The sequence below is a fragment of the Heliconius melpomene genome, chromosome 6, assembly GCF_056956725.1.
Source record: "Heliconius melpomene rosina isolate 202511_hmr_F chromosome 6, ASM5695672v1, whole genome shotgun sequence".
NCBI classification, from domain to species: Eukaryota; Metazoa; Arthropoda; class Insecta; order Lepidoptera; family Nymphalidae; genus Heliconius; species Heliconius melpomene.
Window position 1 is genome coordinate 1676570 of NC_140394.1, and position 23810 is coordinate 1700379.

The 23810-nt window shown below is 32.1% G+C and overlaps 2 protein-coding genes across 2 annotated transcripts; both read left to right on the plus strand.

The window, feature by feature from the left end:
- The first annotated feature begins 348 nt into the window (after positions 1-348).
- Positions 349-9233, plus strand: LOC146538026 (membrane alanyl aminopeptidase-like). Its single transcript, XM_085187095.1, has 16 exons — positions 349-449; positions 1223-1443; positions 2415-2686; positions 2812-2967; positions 3039-3362; positions 3801-3984; positions 4379-4620; positions 4720-4912; positions 5201-5381; positions 5973-6070; positions 6524-6703; positions 7055-7242; positions 7535-7702; positions 8257-8400; positions 8640-8718; positions 8921-9233. Exons 1-16 carry the CDS (start codon positions 446-448, stop codon positions 9131-9133), a joined length of 2847 nt encoding a protein of 948 aa, XP_085043221.1. The 5' UTR covers positions 349-445; the 3' UTR covers positions 9134-9233.
- Positions 9234-15153: 5920 nt separating this feature from the next.
- On the plus strand, positions 15154-23588 carry LOC146538027 (membrane alanyl aminopeptidase-like). The gene is made up of 16 exons (XM_085187094.1): positions 15154-15245; positions 15879-16132; positions 16306-16574; positions 16742-16897; positions 17523-17843; positions 18165-18348; positions 18509-18747; positions 19335-19524; positions 19736-19925; positions 20553-20650; positions 21351-21530; positions 21824-22008; positions 22264-22431; positions 22649-22789; positions 22906-22990; positions 23362-23588. Exons 1-16 carry the CDS (start codon positions 15227-15229, stop codon positions 23563-23565), a joined length of 2883 nt encoding a protein of 960 aa, XP_085043220.1. The 5' UTR covers positions 15154-15226; the 3' UTR covers positions 23566-23588.
- Positions 23589-23810: the final 222 nt, after the last annotated feature.

The window sequence follows — 23810 nt, forward strand, 5'->3', positions numbered from 1 at the left end:
AAAAGTTCGGCAAGACTCGTGAAAGTCATGAGAGTAAGCATATACATCTATAATAATTGATATAAATGATATAATTACAAACACCCATCCATGTATATTTTAATAATATTTTTTTTATAACACAAATAAGAGCCAGAAAGAACACTGAGATTGTTGTACCTGAAATGTTATGTGCAGACGATCTTGTTACTCATTCTAATAATATGATTCTGAAATAATAATGACAAAAATCGGTCTTTAAAACTTAATGAACTAGGCTCATTTCACAAGTACTTAATCATGCACCAAAAATGTTATCAACACCTATCAATAAAGGTATTGTAAAATTGTTTATCGTCGATCATTTTGATAATTTAAAAAAAAATCGTCTGGAAAGATAATAGAACTATAATATGTGACAAGAAATATATTTTTTACTTGGTCAGTGGGTGCCATCGCGACCACAATGGGTATGTACGAATACATTTATTCTTGTAACTGGATATTTAATTAGGGAATCTAAAAAAAACTAATATGAAAATTAATATTTTTACATAAGACGTACAATTTTTATTGACTTTGAAAATATAATATGTTGGTATATTAGTATGGTCCGATTGCTGGGTTCGATTTCCACGCAAAAAAGACGTTTTGTGGACTGAGTGGACTGGAGTAATATGCATCTTTCATATTTGCTATAGGTTAATATCTTTGAGGCGCTTGGCCACGGATGTATGACTGAAAACTGTTGGGGATTCAATTCCCAAATTAATGTTTAATTTTTTTATTTCGTCGCTCTTATAATGAGGCAAAGCGCGGCGTTGAGTTCAGCCACTAACACGCAATACTTCCATAATTCAGCGGAAAGTGAAAATGGAGTATCTTAACACTAAGATCTTGTTTTCTCTGCTTACATTGCTGTGTACGGGATACGTAAATTAAAAAAAATGTCAATTCTTTATATTTTTTAATAAATATGTATGTATTTTTTTAGTAAACATGTATAATATGTGTAGTATAGTTTATCAGTTACCTGACTTAAAATCATATTGCCTTGGCTTAGTTATCAGTAAATGAGTAATATGAGTATAGAGGATTATAATATAGAAAAACAAAATGAGACGACTAGAATTAACTTGTTAAAGTAATTGTGGGCATGTGGAAGTTATAAAAATATATAATCTACTTTTATTAAAATATGTGTGAAAAATGTAAGCAAAGTTTAAATATAAAAATATTGCAGGTCTCAAAATGATGGTCACGTTTCTGTTCCTCCTGGTGGGAGCTATCAACGCAGAGCCTTTTGAGTTTATGTCAGATTTGGGCACCATCGATTATTCCACAAACCTGGACAACCCACAGTACAGACTACTAAATAATGTGCAGCCTTCATACTACTATGTTGACTTAGACGTCTATTTATCTGAATCTAGATTCAACGGACTGGTCCAGATCGATGTAGATGTATGTAATTATTTAGATTTAAAGTAATGTATTGACATCGTTTTCTCATTGTGGATTCAACCCTCACGATGAGAAATTAACCTTAAAATTTTAATTTTTCAACTTTTAGCATGTCTTTTTGCAATGTCTTAGGTGGAAAGTGTAAAATGAATGTGAATAATTTAACTTAAATTGTTCTATTAATGGGAAATCAGTGTTCATCATATGACATGTGAATATTTAACAAAAGGCACATAAACGGTATATTATGAATAATATTAGGTAAAGAACTCTTTAATTTTTTTATTCCAGTCGGAATTATTATATCACACACTAAAATAATTACCAACACTATTGCATTGAAACCGTACTTTTATCTAAAAATATAAAAGATAAGATAAAATATATTATAAATTATTATTAATTCCTCGAATTGATGTGACCGAAGATATATGTATGAACATAGGTATAGACTTTTCGTTATCATTGAGTTGATAAAGTAATGTCCCTTAAATTAACAATGGCAAATTAAGTTTAAATAATAATATTGTAAAAATATTATTATTCAAATTATGTCACAATTGAAATTTTTAAACTTTACGTTTAAACTGATTCACGACTAATCTAAAGGTATATATAATAAGATATTAGATTTTCGCAATTGTTACACATTTTATATGAAATCCTTGACAATTACATTACTATATATATTCCCAACCCCCTTAATTTTAATTTTAATTAATATTCAATTCACAAGAGAGAATTTCAGGCAAATAATTCCTTGACATTTCTTGATATTTTAGTCATAAAAATCCTAACGGCACAATAGATAGGAAATACACTCACACCAATAGATACTTCAATGGCAAATATCATCTCCACGTTATACAGCTATCTACCGTTGGTTAATCTACTATGCATAAGCGATTGATATGGTTCTTTACGAGTTTTTTTTTAATATACATTATATGTAATATGAAATAATTTCCCAGGTATCGCAAAATCTTTCACAAATTGTTCTGCATCAGAAAGTCGTATCCATAAGTGGAATTAACGTTGTTAATGAAAATAACCAACCAATCAACCTACAGTTTCCCAATTCATTTGAAACTGACGACTATTACGAAATATTAAAGATCAATTTTGCTTCACAAATCAGCCCTGGTAAATATATAATTACAATCAGTTTTCTTGGGGCAATAAACGAAAATCCATTTGCCAGGGGATTCTACAAAGGTTACTACCATTTCGGCAATGAAACACGGTAATTATTTTGTTATTTTTATGCAGTTAAATGAAGCCTACAAGGCTTGTTTATTAAAATTTGTAAACTATTTTTATTTAACCAATGCAGTATAAAATAAATTTATTCTGATGTTTTTTTTTCAGTCAATATGCCACAACTCAATTCCAGCCCTACTATGCGAGAACAGCGTTCCCATGTTTTGACGAACCTCAATTCAAAAGTAGATTTGTTATTTCTATTGTTCGCGACGCTAATCTTTCTCCTTCCTTCTCCAATATGGCCATAAATGAGACTGTGCAGTAAGTAGCTAATTTTATTAATTTAAATTATTTTTTTTTTAATTAGATTATAATTTTTTTTCTCTTTTTAGGCTATCTCAAGGGCGGATTCGAGAAACGTTCCTGCCAACACCTACAGTTTCAGCTTATTTAATAGCATTCCATGTTAGTGATTTTGTAACCACTAATAAAACTTCAACTGTAGCAATGCCTTTCCAAATTATTTCTCGCGAAGGACCTGTCGATCAACATGAGTATGCCGCAGATATTGGTCTTAGGATCACTAAAGCGATGGATGAGTATTTTGATTATAAATACTACGACATGGGCCAAGGATACCCAATGAAAAATGACCACATTGCTTTACCCGATTTTCCTGCTGGTGCTATGGAAAACTGGGGAATGGTCAACTACAGGTAAAAAATACGCAAAATTATTAGTTTTAACATACATTTTCACAAAAATTTCTACTGTATATATTTCGTTTACTTTTTTGGGTTCCGTATCTCAAAAGGTAAAAATGGAAGCTTTATATCCTCTAAGGTATCAAGTTGAAATTGATATTATATATTTAGATCGATGTTCCCATAAAGCATAGAACAAGTCAAGCTTTTAAGTCAACGGAATAAAAAGATACGACCATTTATGAAACGATTTTGTTGCATTTTGTATAAAATTCGCCGCGTAAGCAAAACTATAAGAAACTTCCCGTAGACCTACAGTTATTAGAAATTTAGTACGAAATGTGAACTGACAATACAAATAAATAAAATTAAAAAAGTGAAAATTTACTTACTTAAGATGTGAACACTTGTTGACTTACAATCCTGAAATTGCTTTTTGTTTCTTCGCAGGGAAGCATACTTACTATATGATGAGGATCACACGAATATTGTAGACAAGATCTTTATTACAACAATTATGGCTCATGAACTTGCCCATAAATGGTTCGGAAATTTAGTAACTTGTTTTTGGTGGAGCAACCTTTGGCTGAATGAGTCTTTTGCTAGCTACTTTGAATTCTTTGGAGCTCATTTAGTGAGTGCAATCCTTTTAAAGTTTATTATACTATCCATTTAGTTTTTGTTACAGTTATTAGATAACATTAAATTTATAACTTTTTTTTCGCTCTGATAGACAAAGCGCGGTGTTGCAAAATGGGCAGATCGAGGTGAACTGAATGGGTTAAGTTGGATCTTCTCTACCTAGAACAAAAAAGCCTGAGGGTTCTTTTTTTTAAAAATATAAAACGATCATAACGCGTAATACCTTCAGAATTCAGCGGAATTTTTAATAAACAACTATTTATTTAATACTTTATTACACCAACTTAATAATAAAACAATTACAAATTTTATTGATGTAACATTAATATAATATACTATGTTAATATAATAAACTATTTGAAAATACGTGTAAAATCACATTTCAGGCTGATCCACAACTGGAGCTTGACGAACTTTTCGTACTTGACCGAGTGCAAAGTGCTTTAGTTGGGGATGCCAGTGCCAGTATTACTGCTATGAATTGGAGCGCCGTCGCAAGCAATCCTTCAATCACAGCTCATTTCGGTACTCCCAGTTATGCAAAGGGGGCTTCAGTCTTAAGAATGATGGAGCATTTTGTTGGACCTAACACTTTTAAAAATGCATTAAGAGATTATTTAAAACAACAGTAAGTATTAATAGTGTAAGATACAATAGAAAAAGAAAATAGTAAAGAAAAAATAAACTATCTATGTGGAATTTCTGTAAACATTATCACACATTTCAGTGCATTTGGTATTGCGTATCCCAATGATATGTACGAAGCATTCCGAAGGGCCGTTGTACAAGATTCAAGCTTTCAAGTTAGTTATCCTGGTGTTGATGTGGGAGCCGTTTTTGATAACTGGGTACAGAACCCAGGAGCACCAGTAGTCAATGTCAATGTCAACACGAATAATGGAGTCATTTCTTTATCTCAGGTATACTTTTGCTTTTTTATGCTTTTTTAGCTCGTGTATTTTTTAGAAAATGTAGAAGTATTCCGATGATTAATAAATACTTCAGGAAAATTATTTTATATAACTAGAAGCAATCCAAATCCCCAGTTTGACTAATTAAATCATTATGATATTTTCTATATATTTTATATTCATAATAGTTTTATGTCTTACTTGCTATGACAGTTATTTTAACTGTCTAAATTATTACTTTTTATTTTCTTAATTTATAGATTTTGGTGCATGATATTACTGAACATTATTTTGCAGGAACGTTTCCAATTAAGTGGAACACCCAACCCAACAATTTGGCATATTCCAATAACATGGACTCACGGAGGAAACCCTAATTTCACTAGTACCAAGCCGAGTTTTATATTCTCCAATAGTAGTATGACCATTCAAAAAGATCCAGGACACGATTGGGTTATATTGAACTTGCAATATTCGGGTAAGATTTTTTTTAATTGTAATAAAAATACAAGCGCGGCGCTTAGTTCCGCCACTCAACAACGCAATGTTTCGAAAAATAGGCGGAAAGTGAGAGATGGAGTATCTTAATACTACCTTCGCTCTGTCTTTCCTGCTATACCTGAAAAAGTGTGAAACTTTTTTTATAGTAAATTATGCGTAATGATGGTGACATGCGATATTTTATAATTATCAGATATTTATATTGATTTAGTGTAAATTAAGCTTTTAACTATACTTATATTGACAGTTATAAATATTTATATAATTTATTTTATTTTTTGGAAAAAATTTTTAGTAACTTTTTTATTAAGCCTTTAAATAAATATTTTTTGTTCTTAGTGCGTTCCGAATTTAAGATAATAAATATTTGTCTTTAATTTTTTTTTAATATGTTAATGTTTAAACACTATTCTGATCGTAGTTATACACTATTTTTGAAAAGGTGTAGAGCAAGTTGAATCAACATCCATTTGTATCTTGGTATCCATTATTTATGCTTTACTCTTTTTACTATTTATTTATATTCGTAGTGTTATAGTGAGTTTTAAAAAATATATGTATATTATAGGACTTTATCGCGTAAATTATGATGATCATAACTGGGAAATGATTGCCTCTCAATTGCGCAACAATAAAGATGTCATACACAAACTAAACAGGGCACAGGTAAGCTTTAATTTATATCTATACTTCTATCAGTGTTGCCAGATGTTATCTCGGGGAAAACCGAGATTTTTATCTCTGGAATTGTTACTAATTTAAAAAAAATAAAGTAATTAAAAAATAATTCTCAATTCATGAACATCGGGACCATATCTCGCTGGGGACATGGCAATCTCGCTGACAATGTTGAGTCTTCTATACTTATAATAAAATCGTAACGGATCGGTGTCTGTATGTACAGTGTCTGTTTCATGTGAAGATATATAAGAAAAAACGTTATTTACTAACGTTAATGAACCAAACACAACGATTTTTTAAAAAAAATTCTGTTTGTCGATGCATTTGTAGGGCACGGCTGACCTCAAATGACATTATTATTACAAAACTAATTTCAGAAAAATAATAATACATAAAAAAGTCTCTATTTAATTATAAATATATATATTCCCGATTTAGATTGCCCACGATGTCCTTTTCTTCCTCCGAGCTGGTAAAATCAGTGTCAACCGTGCCTTTGATGTACTCTCATTCTTGAAAAACGAAAGCAGCTACTACGTTTGGGATGGAGCGTTAGCACAGCTTGATTGGGTGCGAAGAAGGCTAGAGCACTTGCCTGCTGCTTATGAAGAATTTAATGTGAGTAAATTGTGTTAAAAAATGATTTTATAAGATACTACATTAATGGCCACTGATCTGGTAATTTAAGCCCATTACTTAGGCAGCTCATATTTAAGAAATCTTAATTTAATATGTTCGCTTTTACTTAACTCGTTCTCTGGACTATGTTTACAATTACATTATTTCTGTCAATGTAGTCTAATATAAATACGAAAATAGCTCATAAAAAATCGAATCCACTACCATCGCGCTTACTATAAGCGCACGCTTCTTTTCGCTTGCCATGTCTGCCATTTTAAATTGATGATGCATGTACTCATGTACATAAGTATATATTTAACTTTATTAATATAATTTGGATCTTTACAGCAATATTTATTAGACCTTTTCGAAGGTGCTATAGCTGAATTAGGCTACAACGAAAGTCCTAATGAATTGGTGTCTGTCCAACAAGCGAGAATGATTATTATGAACTACGCTTGTAATATGGGCCACGAAGGATGCGTTAGCGACAGTCTTGCAAAGTGGAACGAGTTTAGAAACAACGCTACCTATATGTGAGTTTTTATTGCATTTAAAATTAGGTTGTTTGTACTTTTTTAAATGTGAATGGCTTTGTTTGTTGAGACGCGGAACCCAACGCCACGTTTTACCCCGACACCAGAGCGAATAAATGGAAATATTTCATTTCCTCGAGTAAGGATCGAACCTACAACCAGTCGCGTTTACAGTCACACGCTTGTGCCTGTGCGCTACGACGCCCTCATATTGATAAAAAACAAATCTTGTGAACATTTACACATTTAGATAAATAAGTATAATTATATACAAATTTTATTACTTCTACAGTGTACCTAAAAACGCTCGCCGCTACGTCTACTGCTCTGGTCTACGCCATGGTAATGCTTCGGACTATCAATTCCTCTTCCAGAAATATAATAGTTCCGAGAACGCTGCCGACATGGTCGTCATTTTACGTACTCTTGCTTGTACTAGAGATAGTTCTTCTTTGACACAGTAAGTATTATTTACGCAACTCAATGATTTAGTCCAGATGCACAATTGGACATTTTCTTGTTGCAATTTTTTTGTCTATTTTTAAACATTGCGAATCAATGTCTATCTGACAGATAGACATTGGATCGATGTGTTTTATCTGAATAGATCGGGAGGATGAGAATAGTTTATATATTATATTTGGAGGTCGAGAAGATTAATTTATTAAAACATTTTTTTCACTTTCCAACTGTACTATTAAATGCTTTATTAACTTAAATTAGTGATATATTTTATTTAAATTACAATAATTATTTTTAACTAAAGTTTGAAAAAGTTTGGACAATATTATATAGCCGATGTGTGTGTGTGTGTGTGTGTGTGTGGAAATGACTAAGATATTCTAATGAAGATAACAACCCATAATCGACTATATACACTATCTCATAAAATAAATTTGAGACCTTTTTGAAAAAAAGTCGTATATATTTTACGTACCTATAGTAACATAATAGCAAATTTGTTACCGATAAGCATTAGCAGTTTCAATAGTGATGTTTGTTATGTTCTTCCAGCTACCTGTTCCAGTCTATGTACAATGACAAGATCAGGGTCCACGACAGGGCCAGTGCCTATCAGTTTGCTCTTCAAGGCAACAGAGAAAATCTGGGTCTAGTCCTCGATTTCTTGTACAACAACTTCATCCAAATCAGAGACACGTATGTATTAATTATTAAGAATCTTATAACTTGAACTCGTCTATGAGATCGATAGAGAAAATCTTGTAATACAACTGTTGACGATTTTATACCTAACGGGAGTAATGAATTTATAAAAAAATCTATACTTAACCTGTCTCGGAACTGCCCTTTTATTTTATAATCATCTCAATAATATTTTTTATTATTAATAATTTATTTTAATTAATACATAATTATTATTGAAATGTTATCTTCAGGTACGGAGGCGTAGCTAGACTCAACATCTGCATCAACGCTGTAGCGTCCTTCTTGACCAACTTTGAAGATGTGGTTAAGGTGAATGTCAAATTATTTATTTTATTTTGGATTTTATGTGATACACATGTGATGTCATTTTTATAACATTTTAGGTCAATCTACAAAATGCAATACTCAGACTGATATTAATAATCATAGAATTTCCTTTTTTAACTTTTCAGCTAGTTATCAGATTAAACACTCCGTTCCGTCATTTTTAACTGATTTAATTTTATTCTAGTTCCAAAGTTGGGTGTACGAGAAACAGCTAGACCTAGTAGGCTCATTCGACAACGGAGTGGCTGTCGTGTCATCAGCCATGAACAACATCGGATGGGGTAACAGTGTAGCACCTGATGTGGTAACCTTCATTCGCAGCGGAAATTCATCCGCCGCAATAACTGGCTCCATGGCACTTATCTTAGTGGCATTGGTCGCACAATTTTTTCATTAAGTGTAAAATGTTAATTTAATTCAATCAATATAAGTTTAGCTCGATTTGAGCTTATTTTAAATATTATTTTTTAATAAAAATTTTATTATACAATACAAAATTCGTTGTTTTATTTTGTTAGACAGTGTTTTTTTGTTTATTACTTTTTTCCCGTGTTATTTATTATATCTACTAAGTGAAAAATCTGATAATTTATCGTTAATTTTAAAAAACAAAAACAAGAATTAAAAAAAAACTAAATGACGTATACTAATACGTCATTTCTCTCTTTTCAGTTAATTCGCTATCGCACTTTGTCTAAGGAGTGGTGAAATGGAAATGGAACGTTACTTTTATAATCTAAAGTATTTTTTCAAAGAAATTTCAAAAACATTTTATATTTTTGAGATAGTTAAGTCAAGACGACGTCATAGCACCTTATAAATCAACTAGCGAACGCGAGCAGCTTCGCTTGCTTATTTGGACCCTCAGGGGTGAATTTTAATAAACCATGAAACACGTCTTAAATTAAATATTTTTAAGAGTTTAAATTTCAAATTTTATAAAAATCGATAACGATTTATAAAATTTTTCATACAAACTTTCAATCCCTATTTCATCGTCCAGGTTACGAAAATAAACCTGTGTCCAAATTTTACGTTTCTACCTTCAGCGGTTACGGCTGTGCGTGTGTCTTACCTCAGTCAGTGGGAACATGTCCTTTTTTATTCAAAAAAATTCAAAATTCAATTCTTTATTCAAATAGGCAATTATTATAAGCACTATTGAATCGTCGAATGAACATATGAACAAAAAGCTCGGAAGGAAGGCTTCGGAAGGCAGTTCTGCTGAGAAGAGCCGGCAAGAAACTCTATATCCTCCTATCTATATATATAAAATCGAAAGGTCACTCACTCATCACGAAATCTCAGAAACTACATGTGCTAGGAATCTGAAATTTTGCATAGGAGTTACTTATAGGACGTAGGTGCTCGCTAAGACGGGAATTTGTAATATTCGACTTCTAAGGGGTTGTTTTTGGGGTTGAAAGTTTGTATGAAACTTCTTTACTACAAATGCTAGGAGTCTCAAATTTTGCATGGCCGTCACTTATAAGACGTAAGTACACACGGAGACGGGAATTTCCAATATTCCACCCCTAATGGGTTGTTTTTAGGGTTGGTAGTTTGCATGAAACTTCGTTACTATAAGCGCTAGGAGTCTTAAATTTTCTATAGACGTCACTTATAGGACGCAAGTACACACGGAGACGCGAATTTCCAATATTCCACCCCTAAAGGGTTGTTTTTAGAGTTGATAGTTTGTATGAAACTTTATTACAATAAGTTCTAGGAGTCTCAAATTTTCTATGGACGTTACTTATAGGACATAAGTACACACGGAGACGCGAATTTCCAATATTCCACCCCTAAAGGGTTGTTTTTAGGGTTGATAGTTTGTATGAAACTTTATTACAATAAGTTCTAGGAGTCTCAAATTTTCTATGGACGTTACTTAAATGACGTAAGTACACACGGAGACGCGAATTTCCAATATTCCACCCCTAAAGGGTTGTTTTTAGGGTTGATAGTTTGTATGAAACTTTATTACAATAAGTTCTAGGAGTCTCAAATTTTCTATGGACGTTACTTATAGGACATAAGTACACACGGAGACGCGAATTTCCAATATTCTACCCCTAAAGGGTTGTTTTTAGGGTTGATAGTTTGTATGAAACTTTATTACAATAAGTTCTAGGAGTCTCAAATTTTCTATGGACGTTACTTAAATGACGTAAGTACACACGGAGACGCGAATTTCCAATATTCCACCCCTAAAGGGTTGTTTTTAGGGTTGATAGTTTGTATGAAACTTTATTACAATAAGTTCTAGGAGTCTCAAATTTTTTATGGACGTTACTTATAGGACGTAAGTACACACGGAGACGGGATTTTCCAATATTCCACCCCTAAAGGGTTGTTTTTAGGGTTGGTAGTTTGCATGAAACTTCGTTACTATAAGCGCTAGGAGTCTTAAATTTTCTATGGACGTCACTTATAGGACGAAGGTGCTCGCTAAGACGGGAATTTCCAATATTCTACCCCTAAAGGGTTGTTTTTAGGGTTGATATTTTGTATGAAACTTCGTTACTATAAGTGCTAGGAGTCTCAAATTTTCTATGGACGTCACTTATAAGACGTAAGTACACAAGGAGACGGTAATATCCAATATTCCACCCTTAAAGGGTTGTTTTTAGGGTTGATAGTTTGTATGAAACTTCGTAACTATAAGTGCTAGGAGTCTCAAATTTTGCATGAGCGTTACTTATAGGAAGTAGTTGTTAACTAAGAGATTTTGCTAAATTTGATACCTAAGCATATAGTTTTGGGGTTGATATTGTATATGCAATATCGTAATTACAAGTGCTGGTCAAAAATCTCAAATTTTACATACGAATTATTTTAGTATCTACGTGCTACCCTAGATGGGATTTTGACATGGATTTTGAAACAATTTTTTTTTCGAAATTCGACCCCTAAGGGTGTGTTTTTCGGGATATAAGTTAAAACATCTGTTAACCATATATAGTATGTGTAGAATATGAAATGCATTATAATGCATTATATATTATAACACATAATTAAAGGATATAAAAGCGAAATCTGCACATGAAAAATATAGGCCTTCGTGGCACAGGGGCACAAGGGTGTGGGTTCGATTTCCACTCGAGGTAATGCATTATTGTATTTTAATAATTATGTTTTGCCGCTCTAGCAGCAATTCAAAAGCCAGGCGTGAAGTTCGGCCACCCAACACGCAATGCCTCGAAAAATTTAGTGGAAAGTGGGGAAAGGAGTGTCTCAACGCTCGGTTCCCTTTGCCTATACTCTGTGCGGAGTACAGTGCGTGAAGTTGAAAAAAGAAAGATAAAGAGGCCAGTCGTGGTGCAGAAGCACGAAAGTGTTATAGTAAATGCGACTGGTTGTAGGTTTTATGTCTACTCGAGGAAATGAAATATTTATTTAATGTATATGAGAATCACATTTTTAAACGGTTTTTTTTTGTTTAAATTAATAATACTCTATAACAAAAATTTACATAAAAGTGATAAGAGCCCTATCAGGAATGAATCCCTGTCAAGGCCAGTTATTTCGTCTATAAGTCTGTTTATGCAATTGTAAATTATTTGAATAGTTCAAATTAATACTTATATTTCTTTTTAACATATGGTGAAAGTAAAAAAAAGTAAAAAAAATTAACCATATCTTTGCAATATTAACCATAATAAAAAAATTAACCATATCTTTGCGTATATTTTGCAATATACGCTCTAAAAAAAATCGGTAATATATGTATTTACATAAAAAATCTAATAACTGATCTTAAATAGTAGGTAATGTAGGTTGCATTCTTTTAAACCATTCAAAATTCTTATAACAATTACGCTAATACGGTACCAAAGTTATTGAAATGTGCATATTAGAAATCACTAAGTGCGCTGCAAACATGAAATATTAGAACATAAAGTAATTCAGTATATTGAATTAATAATTGTGTAGTTTAAGCGGGCGAAGCCGCTGGCGGTTGCTAGTCTATATATATAAAAGGACTTGTCCTCACTGACTGAGGTAAGACGCACGCACAGCCGTAACCGCTTTGCGTAGAAACGTGGAATTTGGACAGATGTTTACTTTCGTTATCTGGACATCCACTAAGAAAGGATTTTGAAAAATTTTAATTTTAAAGGGGTGAAATAGGGATTGAAAGTTTGTATGAAAAAAAAATTAAATCGGCACCGATTCTTATAAAATTTGAAATTCAGACTCTTAAAAGTATTTAATTGAACACATATTTCATGGTTTTCTAGAATTCTTCCCCTAAGGGTGCAAATAAGGGGTTGAAAGTTTGTATAGATTTTTTTTTAAATCGGTACCAATTTTTATAAAATTTGAAATTCAGACTCTTAAACGTACATAATTAAACACATGTTTCATGGTTTTCTAGAATTCACCCCCTAAGGGTGCAAATAAGGGGTTGAAAGTTTGTATGGGAAAATTCTTAAATCGCCACCGATTTTTATAAAATTTGATATTTAGACTCTTAAAAATATATCATTGAACACATGTTTCATGGGTTATTAGAATTCACCCTTAAATACGCAAGCGAAGCTGCGCGCGTCCGCTAGTATCTTATAAAACAAAGTCGCTTTTTGTGTCTGTCTGAACTTTCTAACTCTTCTTCTTCTAAACCACCCAACGGATTTGGATACGGTTTTTACCATTAGGTCGAGTATTTCTCAGGGAAGGTTTATATATAGTTTATTATTTGTAAATTCTTATGTAAATTAACATAAATACGATAAATGTGTATAAAGTCCTACCCGCTGAGACACTTTGGCGCATGCGCTGCTTTAATGGTAAGTACTATATGAAAAAAATGTACTGGAGTATTGTTCCTCTTAATAAGATCTACAAAAAAGTCCGCGATGGCATATTCGTATCTTCTAAGAATAACGTGTAGTGATCATATTTCTGTCTAAAAATAGTAATTTCAATATATTTTTTATTGTGAGGGATATTTTTCCATAATGGTATTAATCCTTATCCTTTAAAATACTTTATTAAATTTCTACGTTAAACGAAGATAAAATTTGCTTTTTAAACTATTTCGAAATTGCGAATAGTTTCAGAGAAAAACGCATTTAATTATTGACACATTACGCCGTTCACACATCAACTGTATCGAGTCAAGTTTCACTTATCCCTTACTCTCAGCATATAAATAAGTATATCAGTTACGTTGTCCATTTAATGTAGATCAAAACTGTCTTTTCTGTTTTTCATTTTAATAAGTACTTTAGAAGTTGTTACAATATCAAAAATTCCTTGCTGCGAAACGCGCCTCGCGACGTTATGCTTATACAAGTGAGTCCGCCGCGCCCGCCTGCCTTACACGCATCGGTGGTTCAGTGGTAGAATGCTCGCCTGCCAAGCGGGCAGCCCGGGTTCAATTCCCGGCCGATGCATTCTATTTAATTTTCGTCACAGGCAGCCACGTAGTGCTTGCTTTTCATCAGGGACAGAATACCCTCTTCAGCATTAACCACAAGCTCGAAAAAAAAAGCCCGCCTGCCTTTATAGCAACGAAGATTTAGATGCCAATGTCATTTAACTATCTAAAAGTACTAATTTAAATATATTTTCATAAGTACTTGAAAAGATTAGTAGCACAGATTTAAAATTACGGTACCTACAAAAAAATCCTTGCTGTGTAAAACAATTGGAAAATCCTTATTGAAACTACGAAAATGCGGGTTGCATTAGGGTTTAATTAATTTTCACATTATCTTAAGTGCTTTGCAAACATACATTATATGAATAATCCAGTAGTAAAAGCGGGCGAAGCCGCAATAGGGTCGCTAGTATATATATAGATAACAGAAAAACTTTGTAAACTTGTATTTGTAGTTAATTTTTTACAAAATGAATGTGCGTAATTTTATAAATCAATTCCCGTTGACCTACAATCATGAAATTTGTACGGAGCTCTCGCCTCGGGTCCTTTTAGACATTTTATATCTGTACACTTTCATTCTTATTTAATGTGATAGATCTATATCGTCACAATTTTTTATCTTTTGCTCAACTTTTCTTTAATAATTTTCAGCTTTATCCCGCTTATAAAGCAAGGTAGTTAGGTAGAGAAAACTTAGACGTTTAGTATTTACTTCCCTCTCGAATTTTAGAGGTGCATTGTGGCAGTGGCGGAATTCAACGCCGCAAAAAGAAATTGTGCCAATTTACAGTTAGACGCCGTTACATGGAAGCTGCAAATTTATCATTTAAATTAATCTTTTCATTTCTTTAAAAAAAACAACACAAGGTTGTAAATAATGTATATTGACGTACATTCGATATCAAGGATATATTACCAGCATATAAGTAATAACAATTTAATTCTCCAAATATTATTATCAGTATATTACGTTAAGATCGATATCGAAACACAATCAAAAGATTAATTATTATCATATTATAATATTTATCACCGTTTTATTGATTCGAAGGTTTTTGAAACAATAATTGGATTCATTTTATCTCGATTCAAGCTTTGATGAGGACATTTTTATCAGGTAAGTTTATTTTAATGAAAAAAATTATATTTGAGATATAAGTGTTAATATTTAAGTTTATACTTCCTTCCTAGTATAGGCCATCGTGGCACAGATGCACACCGTCTGTCTCTAAACGCTAGGGGTTCAATTCCTTGCATTCGTAAGCACCCGCGGTGTTGAATTGAACAGTGAAGCTACTTTTAAGAGTCTCGTACCTCAAAAGGTAAAGGCAGAACCCTTATCACTTTGCTGTCCAGCTGTTCGTCTGTTTCCACATCACGTGGAGGTATCAAGCTAAAATTTATGTCACACATTTAGTTCTGTAGTCGCTAGAAGCACAGAACACATCAAGCATCTATGTCAAAAGATTCGAGCACTTATACAGGTACAATCCTGAAATTAGAACGATAGGCTTTTCGATATTTCTCCTCTGCAGAAATAACTGCGTGACTGACAGTACTGACGTTGTTAATTAATATTCGAGTATGCATAATATTACATCTTTGAATTTTTGTGCTCAACTGGCATGCTCGGACCGCTATAATATAAAGAACAGATCTTTGAATAAGTCTCGCTGTTTAGTAAAATACGTCGACGAGAAATTTCTTATTAAAAAGTAAAAAACTATAGACATATATTGTATTTTTACAGAAATGTCCTTTTTCTACGTTTTTATAGGCCTTGTGGTCTTAGCTACCACAAGTGCCGATAATCCTTTGTGGATATCAGAAATAGAAGAGTCTATAGATATTCCGGATGGCACAGTTTCTCGGAGCACAGACACAGCATACCGTTTACCCCAAAACGTGGTGCCCTTGGAGTATGATATATACATTGATTTATATTTTGCTGAGGCAATTGATCACCCGTTTAGTTTCGATGGTAGAGAAACTATTATTATTCAGGTATGTTTTTTTATTTTCTGTTGCTGTATTTCACTGTGTGAAACGTAAACTAACTGCACCTATGAAAACCAATTAGTTTCAAAGAAAATCTTTAATATAGTACATAAATATGGAATTATTATATACTCTTATTTCATTGAGATTTCTACAACTATGATATAACATAATTTCAGGCAAGGCAAGAGAATGTATCAAACATTGTATTGCACTCTAATGTTGAAACAATAAAATCAGTAAGAGTTAATGCCGTCAATGGTCAAGAATTACTCAATGAATATTCTTTGGAACCTCAATATCATTTTTTGAAAATAAATCTGCAACAATCTCTTGTATTAGGATCAAATTATTCCCTTTATATTGAGTATAGTAATAAAATGAATGAAGGTCCAATGAAGAGGGGTATATGGAGAGGTTGGTATGTAGACAGTAATGGAGTTGAAAGGTAAGAAATTTAACAAACCAAATATAGTATTGATTGATATATAATAATTGCTTAGTTTGCCAATGGGGATATATTATTCAATTCTCTAAAAAGATTTCAAATATATTTTACTATAAAATATTTATAATGCCAACTTAACCATAATAATTGATGTAATTCTTTCATAGAATATATGCGACTACACATTTCCAACCCTACAACGCGAGGCAGGCGTTTCCTTGTTGGGACGAGCCACTATTTAAGGCAGCTTTCAAACTTCATTTGTCTAAACCTTTAGGATACAATGGAACTTTTTCTAATACTGCTCTTGACCGAAGCGAATTGTAAGTACTATAATATTAAGAATAAAAAAAAAGTTATAAACCAAATAAAAAATTATAAACTTACTTTAACAATATTTAATTTTATTACTAACTATTTTCTAACTATTTTGTGTTCTCTGAATATTGGTTTATATATTTTATGTACTTTCTGCCTTCTTTTCTAAATTTAATCCTTCCGTTTTTTCTTTGGTTGCCTGTAAGAAATCGCTTTTAGTGATAAGACCGCCATTGCACACTTGTTAATCGTATTTCTAATGAATTGTATTTTTTTTTCTTCTCTCTTATTTGTGCAATAAAGTATTATATTATTATTATTATATTTTATTACATTAACTATTATAATTACTTTAAATATGACGATTTAAAGAAGTTTGCTTTTTTTAAGTTACAAATAATTGTCTTGATAATATTTTTTTTATTTGTAACTTTGTTACTGCAGATTTTTTACATATTGTAGAAAAGGCAAGAAAATATTTTTTAATGCGCCCGGTTCGTGTCTTTGCAGTAAATAAAGAAAATAATAATGTTTAATTACTAGTATTTTAATATTATTATATTAATTGATTACTATTAATTTGATATGCTAAATTACAGCTCAATAAATACATTACAATGATATTTCCAGGATTGCAAACAGTCGCGTAGTAGATCATTTCACCGCTACCCCAATTATGTCTTCGTACCTGGTAACATTTTTGGTTAGCGAAACTTTCCAAGTGATCGCTAGCAATACATCATTCTCTCCTGCTATAAGAATTATTGGTAGATCTAATACAGCAGGCTTAGGAGACCATGCTTTAGAATTGACTGTCAAAATGACGGAATTCTTTGATGATTACTTCAATATTCCGTACTCAAGTCTTCATCCAAATTTATTGAACGACCACATTTCTTCACCTGATTGGGCATCTGCTGGTACAGAAAATTGGGGCATGGTCAGTTATAGGTAGGTAAAAAAAAGTTTAAAGTTTTAACTTCAATTAAATATTTCTTTCTGGATAAAAACATAATTATATTTGTCTCGTTGTATAAAGTGTAAGATATGAGATGTTCGCAAAAACTATATAAACTTGAATAAAATTAACCAAAAGTATCAATATATTCTTATTTTAGTATAGAAGTCCAAATAATTTAAACAAAATCGGAGAAAAGCCTGTGTTAAGATAATGTTTACTTTTATGCATGAATATGCACAACCAGTACTATATAGGTGTCCCCTTTTTTTGTTTATATTGAAAACTATATTATTTGTTTTCTAAATTTTTAGGGAATTATATTTAATAATTGATCCACGTGAAACAATCATGTCTGTGGAACATTATGCTACCACGCTAGTATCGCACGAACTCGCTCACAAGTGGTTCGGCAACTTGATCACTTGCTACTGGTGGAGTAACACTTGGATAAACGAAGCATTCGCTAGCTACTTTGGATATATCGCCGCACATGAGGTAAGTTATAGTTCAGCTCAGCTCAGATACAAACAAGCTACTCCTCCGATAATCTTTTTTAATAAATAAAAATTTCAGAAACATATACGAAACTGCTTAAGTATTTTATTTATTAATGATCTATTTATAAAATATATTAAATTAAATATTTATGTCTTAGATGTTCCCACAATACGAGCTTCATGAACATTTTAACTCTCGATACATACAGAACAGTTTATCTTTTGATTCTGGTGTTTCCACTGTTCCTCTAAACCATGATGTCAACACACCCGCCCAAGTTACTGGCCACTTTGGCACCATCAGTTATTCTAAGGGCGCGGCTTTCTTAAAAATGTTAGTTAATATAATCACACCTGACACTTTTAGGAAAGCGTGTAAATATTTCTTAAGAGATAAGTAAGTAACCATTTGTTTTTTAGTTTTGTATTTTTGCTTTAACAATAATCATTACAGCAGTTCTTTAGAAAGACGAGTGAAATGAACATGTTTTTTGCTCCAATACACTTTTAAATTGAATTAAATCTTATTATCCTTAAAATCTGATATTTAACTAAATATAAAATCTTAAAATATATCGAAGTCAATTTTTTTCAATATTATGATAAAAAGGCTGTCAGTCGTTGTTAAACTTATTTATACAATCGAACTGCTAATTGCATAATGTTAATTATTTAAGCAATTAAATGTACGGTTTATTTAATGATTTCTGATTTAATATATTTCCTGAGACTAAGAGAACACTCTTGACACTCGTTTTACTCAGATTTGAGATATTACGTGCCGTGCCATGCAGTGACGTAATTCAGTACCACGAAATGAAAACTCTAAACTTTGAGTGAAGACTGAACCATGGCCAATGAAAATCATGGCCATGTTTATAGGAACGGAGTCTCTAAACACTAGGTTCCCTCAAGCCAAGCTGCTATGCTATGGGAAGCTAAAAAAAAATTTTCTTATAAATTATAGAATTATCATTTTTCCAGTCCTTATAAAGCAACAGATCAATACGATTTGTTCAACGCTTTCAATCAGGCTATAGTGGAGGATGGTTCACTTAGCGTATATCCAAATTTTAATTTTACGGAATTCTATCGTATTTGGGTCAATGAGGCCGGATATCCTCTTCTGACAGTGGAGGTGGACTATTCTAATGGAGAAATAACTTTGACGCAGGTATTAGAAAAATTATATAACCATTTTTTCTTAATACTACTATTAAGTTTTTGAGTATTGTTTTTTACTTAAACATAATTCTTTTGAAACGGTGTAGTTCTTTTAGTATATATATTAGATGGAAATAGATTCTTTCGTAAGCCCCGGTAGATTAAAACGAATGATCTACTATATTTTATTACACTTATTGATATTTTCTGTTTTATTTCAGGAAAGATACTTTCAAAGCGCATCAGCGAGTCCTACAGACCAAATCTATCCCATCCCTATCACCTTCGCTAGGAAATCTAATCCGAACTTCAACAATCTTCGACCAGTTTATATGCTGAGCACTAAAACAGCTGTCATTCAAATACCACCTCCCACCGAAGAGTGGATAATTTTTAACTTAAAGCAAAACGGTAAATTCAATATTTTTTACACATCGTCTGCTTTCTGAATAGTATAGTATAGGAGAATTAATATAATACTCTTATTCCAAATTTTGTAATCTATTCCATTCCTTGGAAGCTAAAGCTGCATGATGGAATTAAATGTGCAGGAAGGAATATATTGCTTATGTAGATCATCACCATATAGTATGTAACTTAATTTTGATACAATGGCATTGATTTACGTTCTTTGAATGTAATTCCGTTCTTTGATTTTTTTTAATTCGTTTTTCTCTTTTAATTTAAATTCATTTGGAAAATTCACTGTTGAAATACTCGTCAACTTGATAATTTATAAGTGTATCCGGCACATACATATTTAGAAGTATAGGCAGAGAGGACTTAATATCAAGATACTCCGTTCTCCACCTTCTTCCCAATTTTAGGGATGGCGGAATTCACGTCTTGTTATCAGATCGAAGAAATTGAATAATTATATTTTCATATTGGATATCAAATCCACAGCCGTCGCGTTTACAATCAGACGACGGATATATGTAAATGTGTTTATAGGTTTACGTTAATGAGTAATTACATTATTAATTAAGTTCATCTGATACATTGTACTAATATTCATACATAATGTCTTACATTCAGGACACTATCGAGTCAACTACGATGTTAAAACTTGGAATTTAATATCCCTGGCTTTGTTAGACGACCCGGAATCTATTCATTACTTAAACCGAGCTCAAGTAAGTATATACTAAAACCGAGATTAAGGTATATTGAAAATATTTATAATATACATTGTATTTATTAGTTTGGATGCCTTTATGGTGCAATTGCAAATAATTTTCTTTTATAAGAAGTAAGATATGAATATAATCAGATTTTATATTTCATTTATTTTCATTGCTTGAAGAAACTTGGAAAAATCCCCGATTAGTGCTCCTCAATAGGTTCTAAATCCTACGTGCCTTTTTTTTATTTTAAACTATTAAATACCAGTAATCAATCTTTTGCTTCGTAATATATAAATAAATATATAAATTATATTTTCTCTGAATCTACCACGACGACAGATTTAAATTGATTGACAAATTATCCAATAGGTATAAATATTTGCAAATAATCAATAACACGGAGAATTACTTATCAAGTAATTAATGATGTCAACTACCAAATCATTCATGAATTACAGATTGCTTAGAAAGATAACCTAAAAAAGTAACGGCATTCGCCGACATAATGGTTTTTTTTTCACACGTGGCCCGTATTTCTTTAAAAACTTTAAATGTTTATATTTATCCTACTTATTTTTTTTAAATTAATTTCTATTTTTGTTTATTTTTATTCGCTATTTCAACTGGGATAACATTTTAAGGATTAAGGTTATCATATTTTGATAATAACCTTTATTTTTTTTCTGTTTAACATATTTAATTGTTACAGATTGTCAATGATGTATTCGCATTGATGAGATCGCAAAAACTGACACACTCCTTCGGCTTCAATATTTTAAAATTCTTACGAAATGAAATTAATTATCACGTGTGGGACGCTGCTATAACTGGGTACAGCTGGTTGAGGAATAGGATGCGACATCTTCCTGATAGCCAGGCTACATTTGACGTTAGTGTATTTTAAGAGAAATTATTTTAATTGGTTTATGTGTTTGTATTTTGGCATTAGAAAATAGTTGAATGCTGTTCCATAAACTAAAAATCTTAATAAATATATTTGTTAATCTTTAAGCATGCCCATCTCTAATGATTATCTTAAAACTTTTTTTCGAGGCCAGTCGTGACACAGGGGCACAATCATGTAATTGTAAGTGCGATAGATCGTGGGTTCGATTCCTAGCTTACCTCTGTCTACTCTGATGCAGCAAGAACCGAAAAATGAAAAGAGATCTTGTATTTCAGTCGTATCTCCTAAGTTATATGGACACTGTGATCAACTCTATAGGCTATGAGCCAAAATCAAATGAAACAGTCACCGAAAGCTTATTACGGCAAGAAGTCTTACATTTCGCTTGTAATCTTGGTCATGAAGTTTGTAACCAGGATTCAAGAAGCAAATTTGTAAACATGAGAGACCAAAGTGCTTGGTGAGGAATACATCACATATTATTCAATTTACTATTTTATCAAATTTAGATTAGAATATACTTATATATATAAATATATACTAGGCTATAGTCATACTCCATTTAAGCGCTTTTTTATAAGAAATTTTGGATAAAAAATAATAATTATAATAAATTCAATTATTTGCCATGCTAGTTACGGCAACTGGCAGCTGGCAGCTTACAGCACAGAACAATTTTTTTCGCTTATTTTCTACCGTTACCGTTTTATCACAGGGTAGATCCTCGCATTCGTCGTCATGTATATATAGCAGGTCTAAGGGATGGGGGACCTCAGGATTTCGAATTTCTGTTAGGCAGATATAACAATTCTAACTTTGCCAATGATCAGCTGGAAATGTTAAGAGGTTTGGCGGCGACTAAAGATTCTGCTTTACTAACGAGGTAAAACTGACTTTTTTAATTTTAATACAGTATTTTCTCACTCATATTGAGTTCATTCCTCACTCGAGGAACATTAAAACAATAATTTTCATTTCTACGCCAAATACAGACAGAACGTGGAAAACGCAGAGTTTCACCACCAGAACCTCTCCAATTCGGGAAAAAGTGTTAAAAACTACTGAAAATATTAATTAGAATTTTCATTTACCTCCTACAGATATTTGCAGTTAACTTTATCCAAGTCAGTTCGCTACCATGATAAAGTAAATTCATTTAATTACGCCTTGCTCGGCAATAAAGAGAATGCTTATACTGTATTGCAGTTTGTCAAGACCAATATAGACGCGATGAGAGTTGCGTAAGTATTTAAAAAATAATAAATATATATATTTGTATTTTTATTATATTGCTGTAATTTGGATAAAAATATGGAATTACTATCACAAAAACATATAATATATGTATGTATTTTAGTTACGTCGAAGATGCTCCTCCTAATCCTGTGCATACGGCTCTATCAAATCTAGCTTCGTACCTAGAGGAAGACGAACTAGTTGAAGTAAGTGTTAATTTTATTTTTCATCTTCAAGCTTTATCCCTCATTGTAGGATAGGCAGAAATAACCAACTAACTAACTTAGAAGGGTTTCTCGACATCGTCAAAAGTAAGCGGACAAATAATGACGCTACGGTGGCTCCATTTTAATTTCAACAATACTTATATAAAATGATACATTGCAATTAAATTATTGTTTAGTAAAGAAAAAGTGAGTGGCAATACTCAACGCCGCGATTTGCCTCGTTACCAGAGCGAGGAAATTAATATATTAAATACGCCTTTCTCGACAGTTGCACGATAGAGCCCTACCGCCAGTGCACCACCAATAATTGTCGTTAGAATTAAAAATTAATTAAACTTATATATTTTCAGTATGAAGAATGGTTACAAAGTACTCAATCTAATACATCTCAGTATAACAGCGCAATGTCTGGAATAAACTCAGCCAGAAACAACATGCGGTGGGGCACGGCCAACGCGGATATCATATTAGCAGCTGCTAGAGATAGTGCTACTAGTGTATTCGTGTCTGTATTATTGTTAGCAATTATGACAGTATTGGCGATGGTGGTTTAAGTTGTTTTAATAAATTTAGTAATTTTGTACTAAAATGTCTTTTTTTGCCTCCATGAGTTTTAGAAAGTAGCTTTTGACAGATTTTTATCTTTAAATTATGACATATTTACTAAATGAACAGAAAAAGTACGCCCATTTAAGTGTAGTTTTTTATACGAAATTCGCCGCGTAATCAAAACCTATAATTCCCTTGGACCCACAGTTACGAAATTTGGCATAACGTGAGAACTTAAAGTATACAGGAA

Coding starts and splice junctions, on each gene's coding strand:
- LOC146538026 (XM_085187095.1), top strand. Junction 4,913..5,200: donor GAGTCATTTCTTTATCTCAG/GTATACTTTTGC, acceptor ATTATTTTGCAG/GAACGTTTCCAATTAAGTGG. Junction 7,703..8,256: donor GATAGTTCTTCTTTGACACA/GTAAGTATTATT, acceptor ATGTTCTTCCAG/CTACCTGTTCCAGTCTATGT.
- LOC146538027 (XM_085187094.1), top strand. Junction 21,531..21,823: donor ATAGCCAGGCTACATTTGAC/GTTAGTGTATTT, acceptor CTTGTATTTCAG/TCGTATCTCCTAAGTTATAT. Junction 22,432..22,648: donor GATTCTGCTTTACTAACGAG/GTAAAACTGACT, acceptor TACCTCCTACAG/ATATTTGCAGTTAACTTTAT.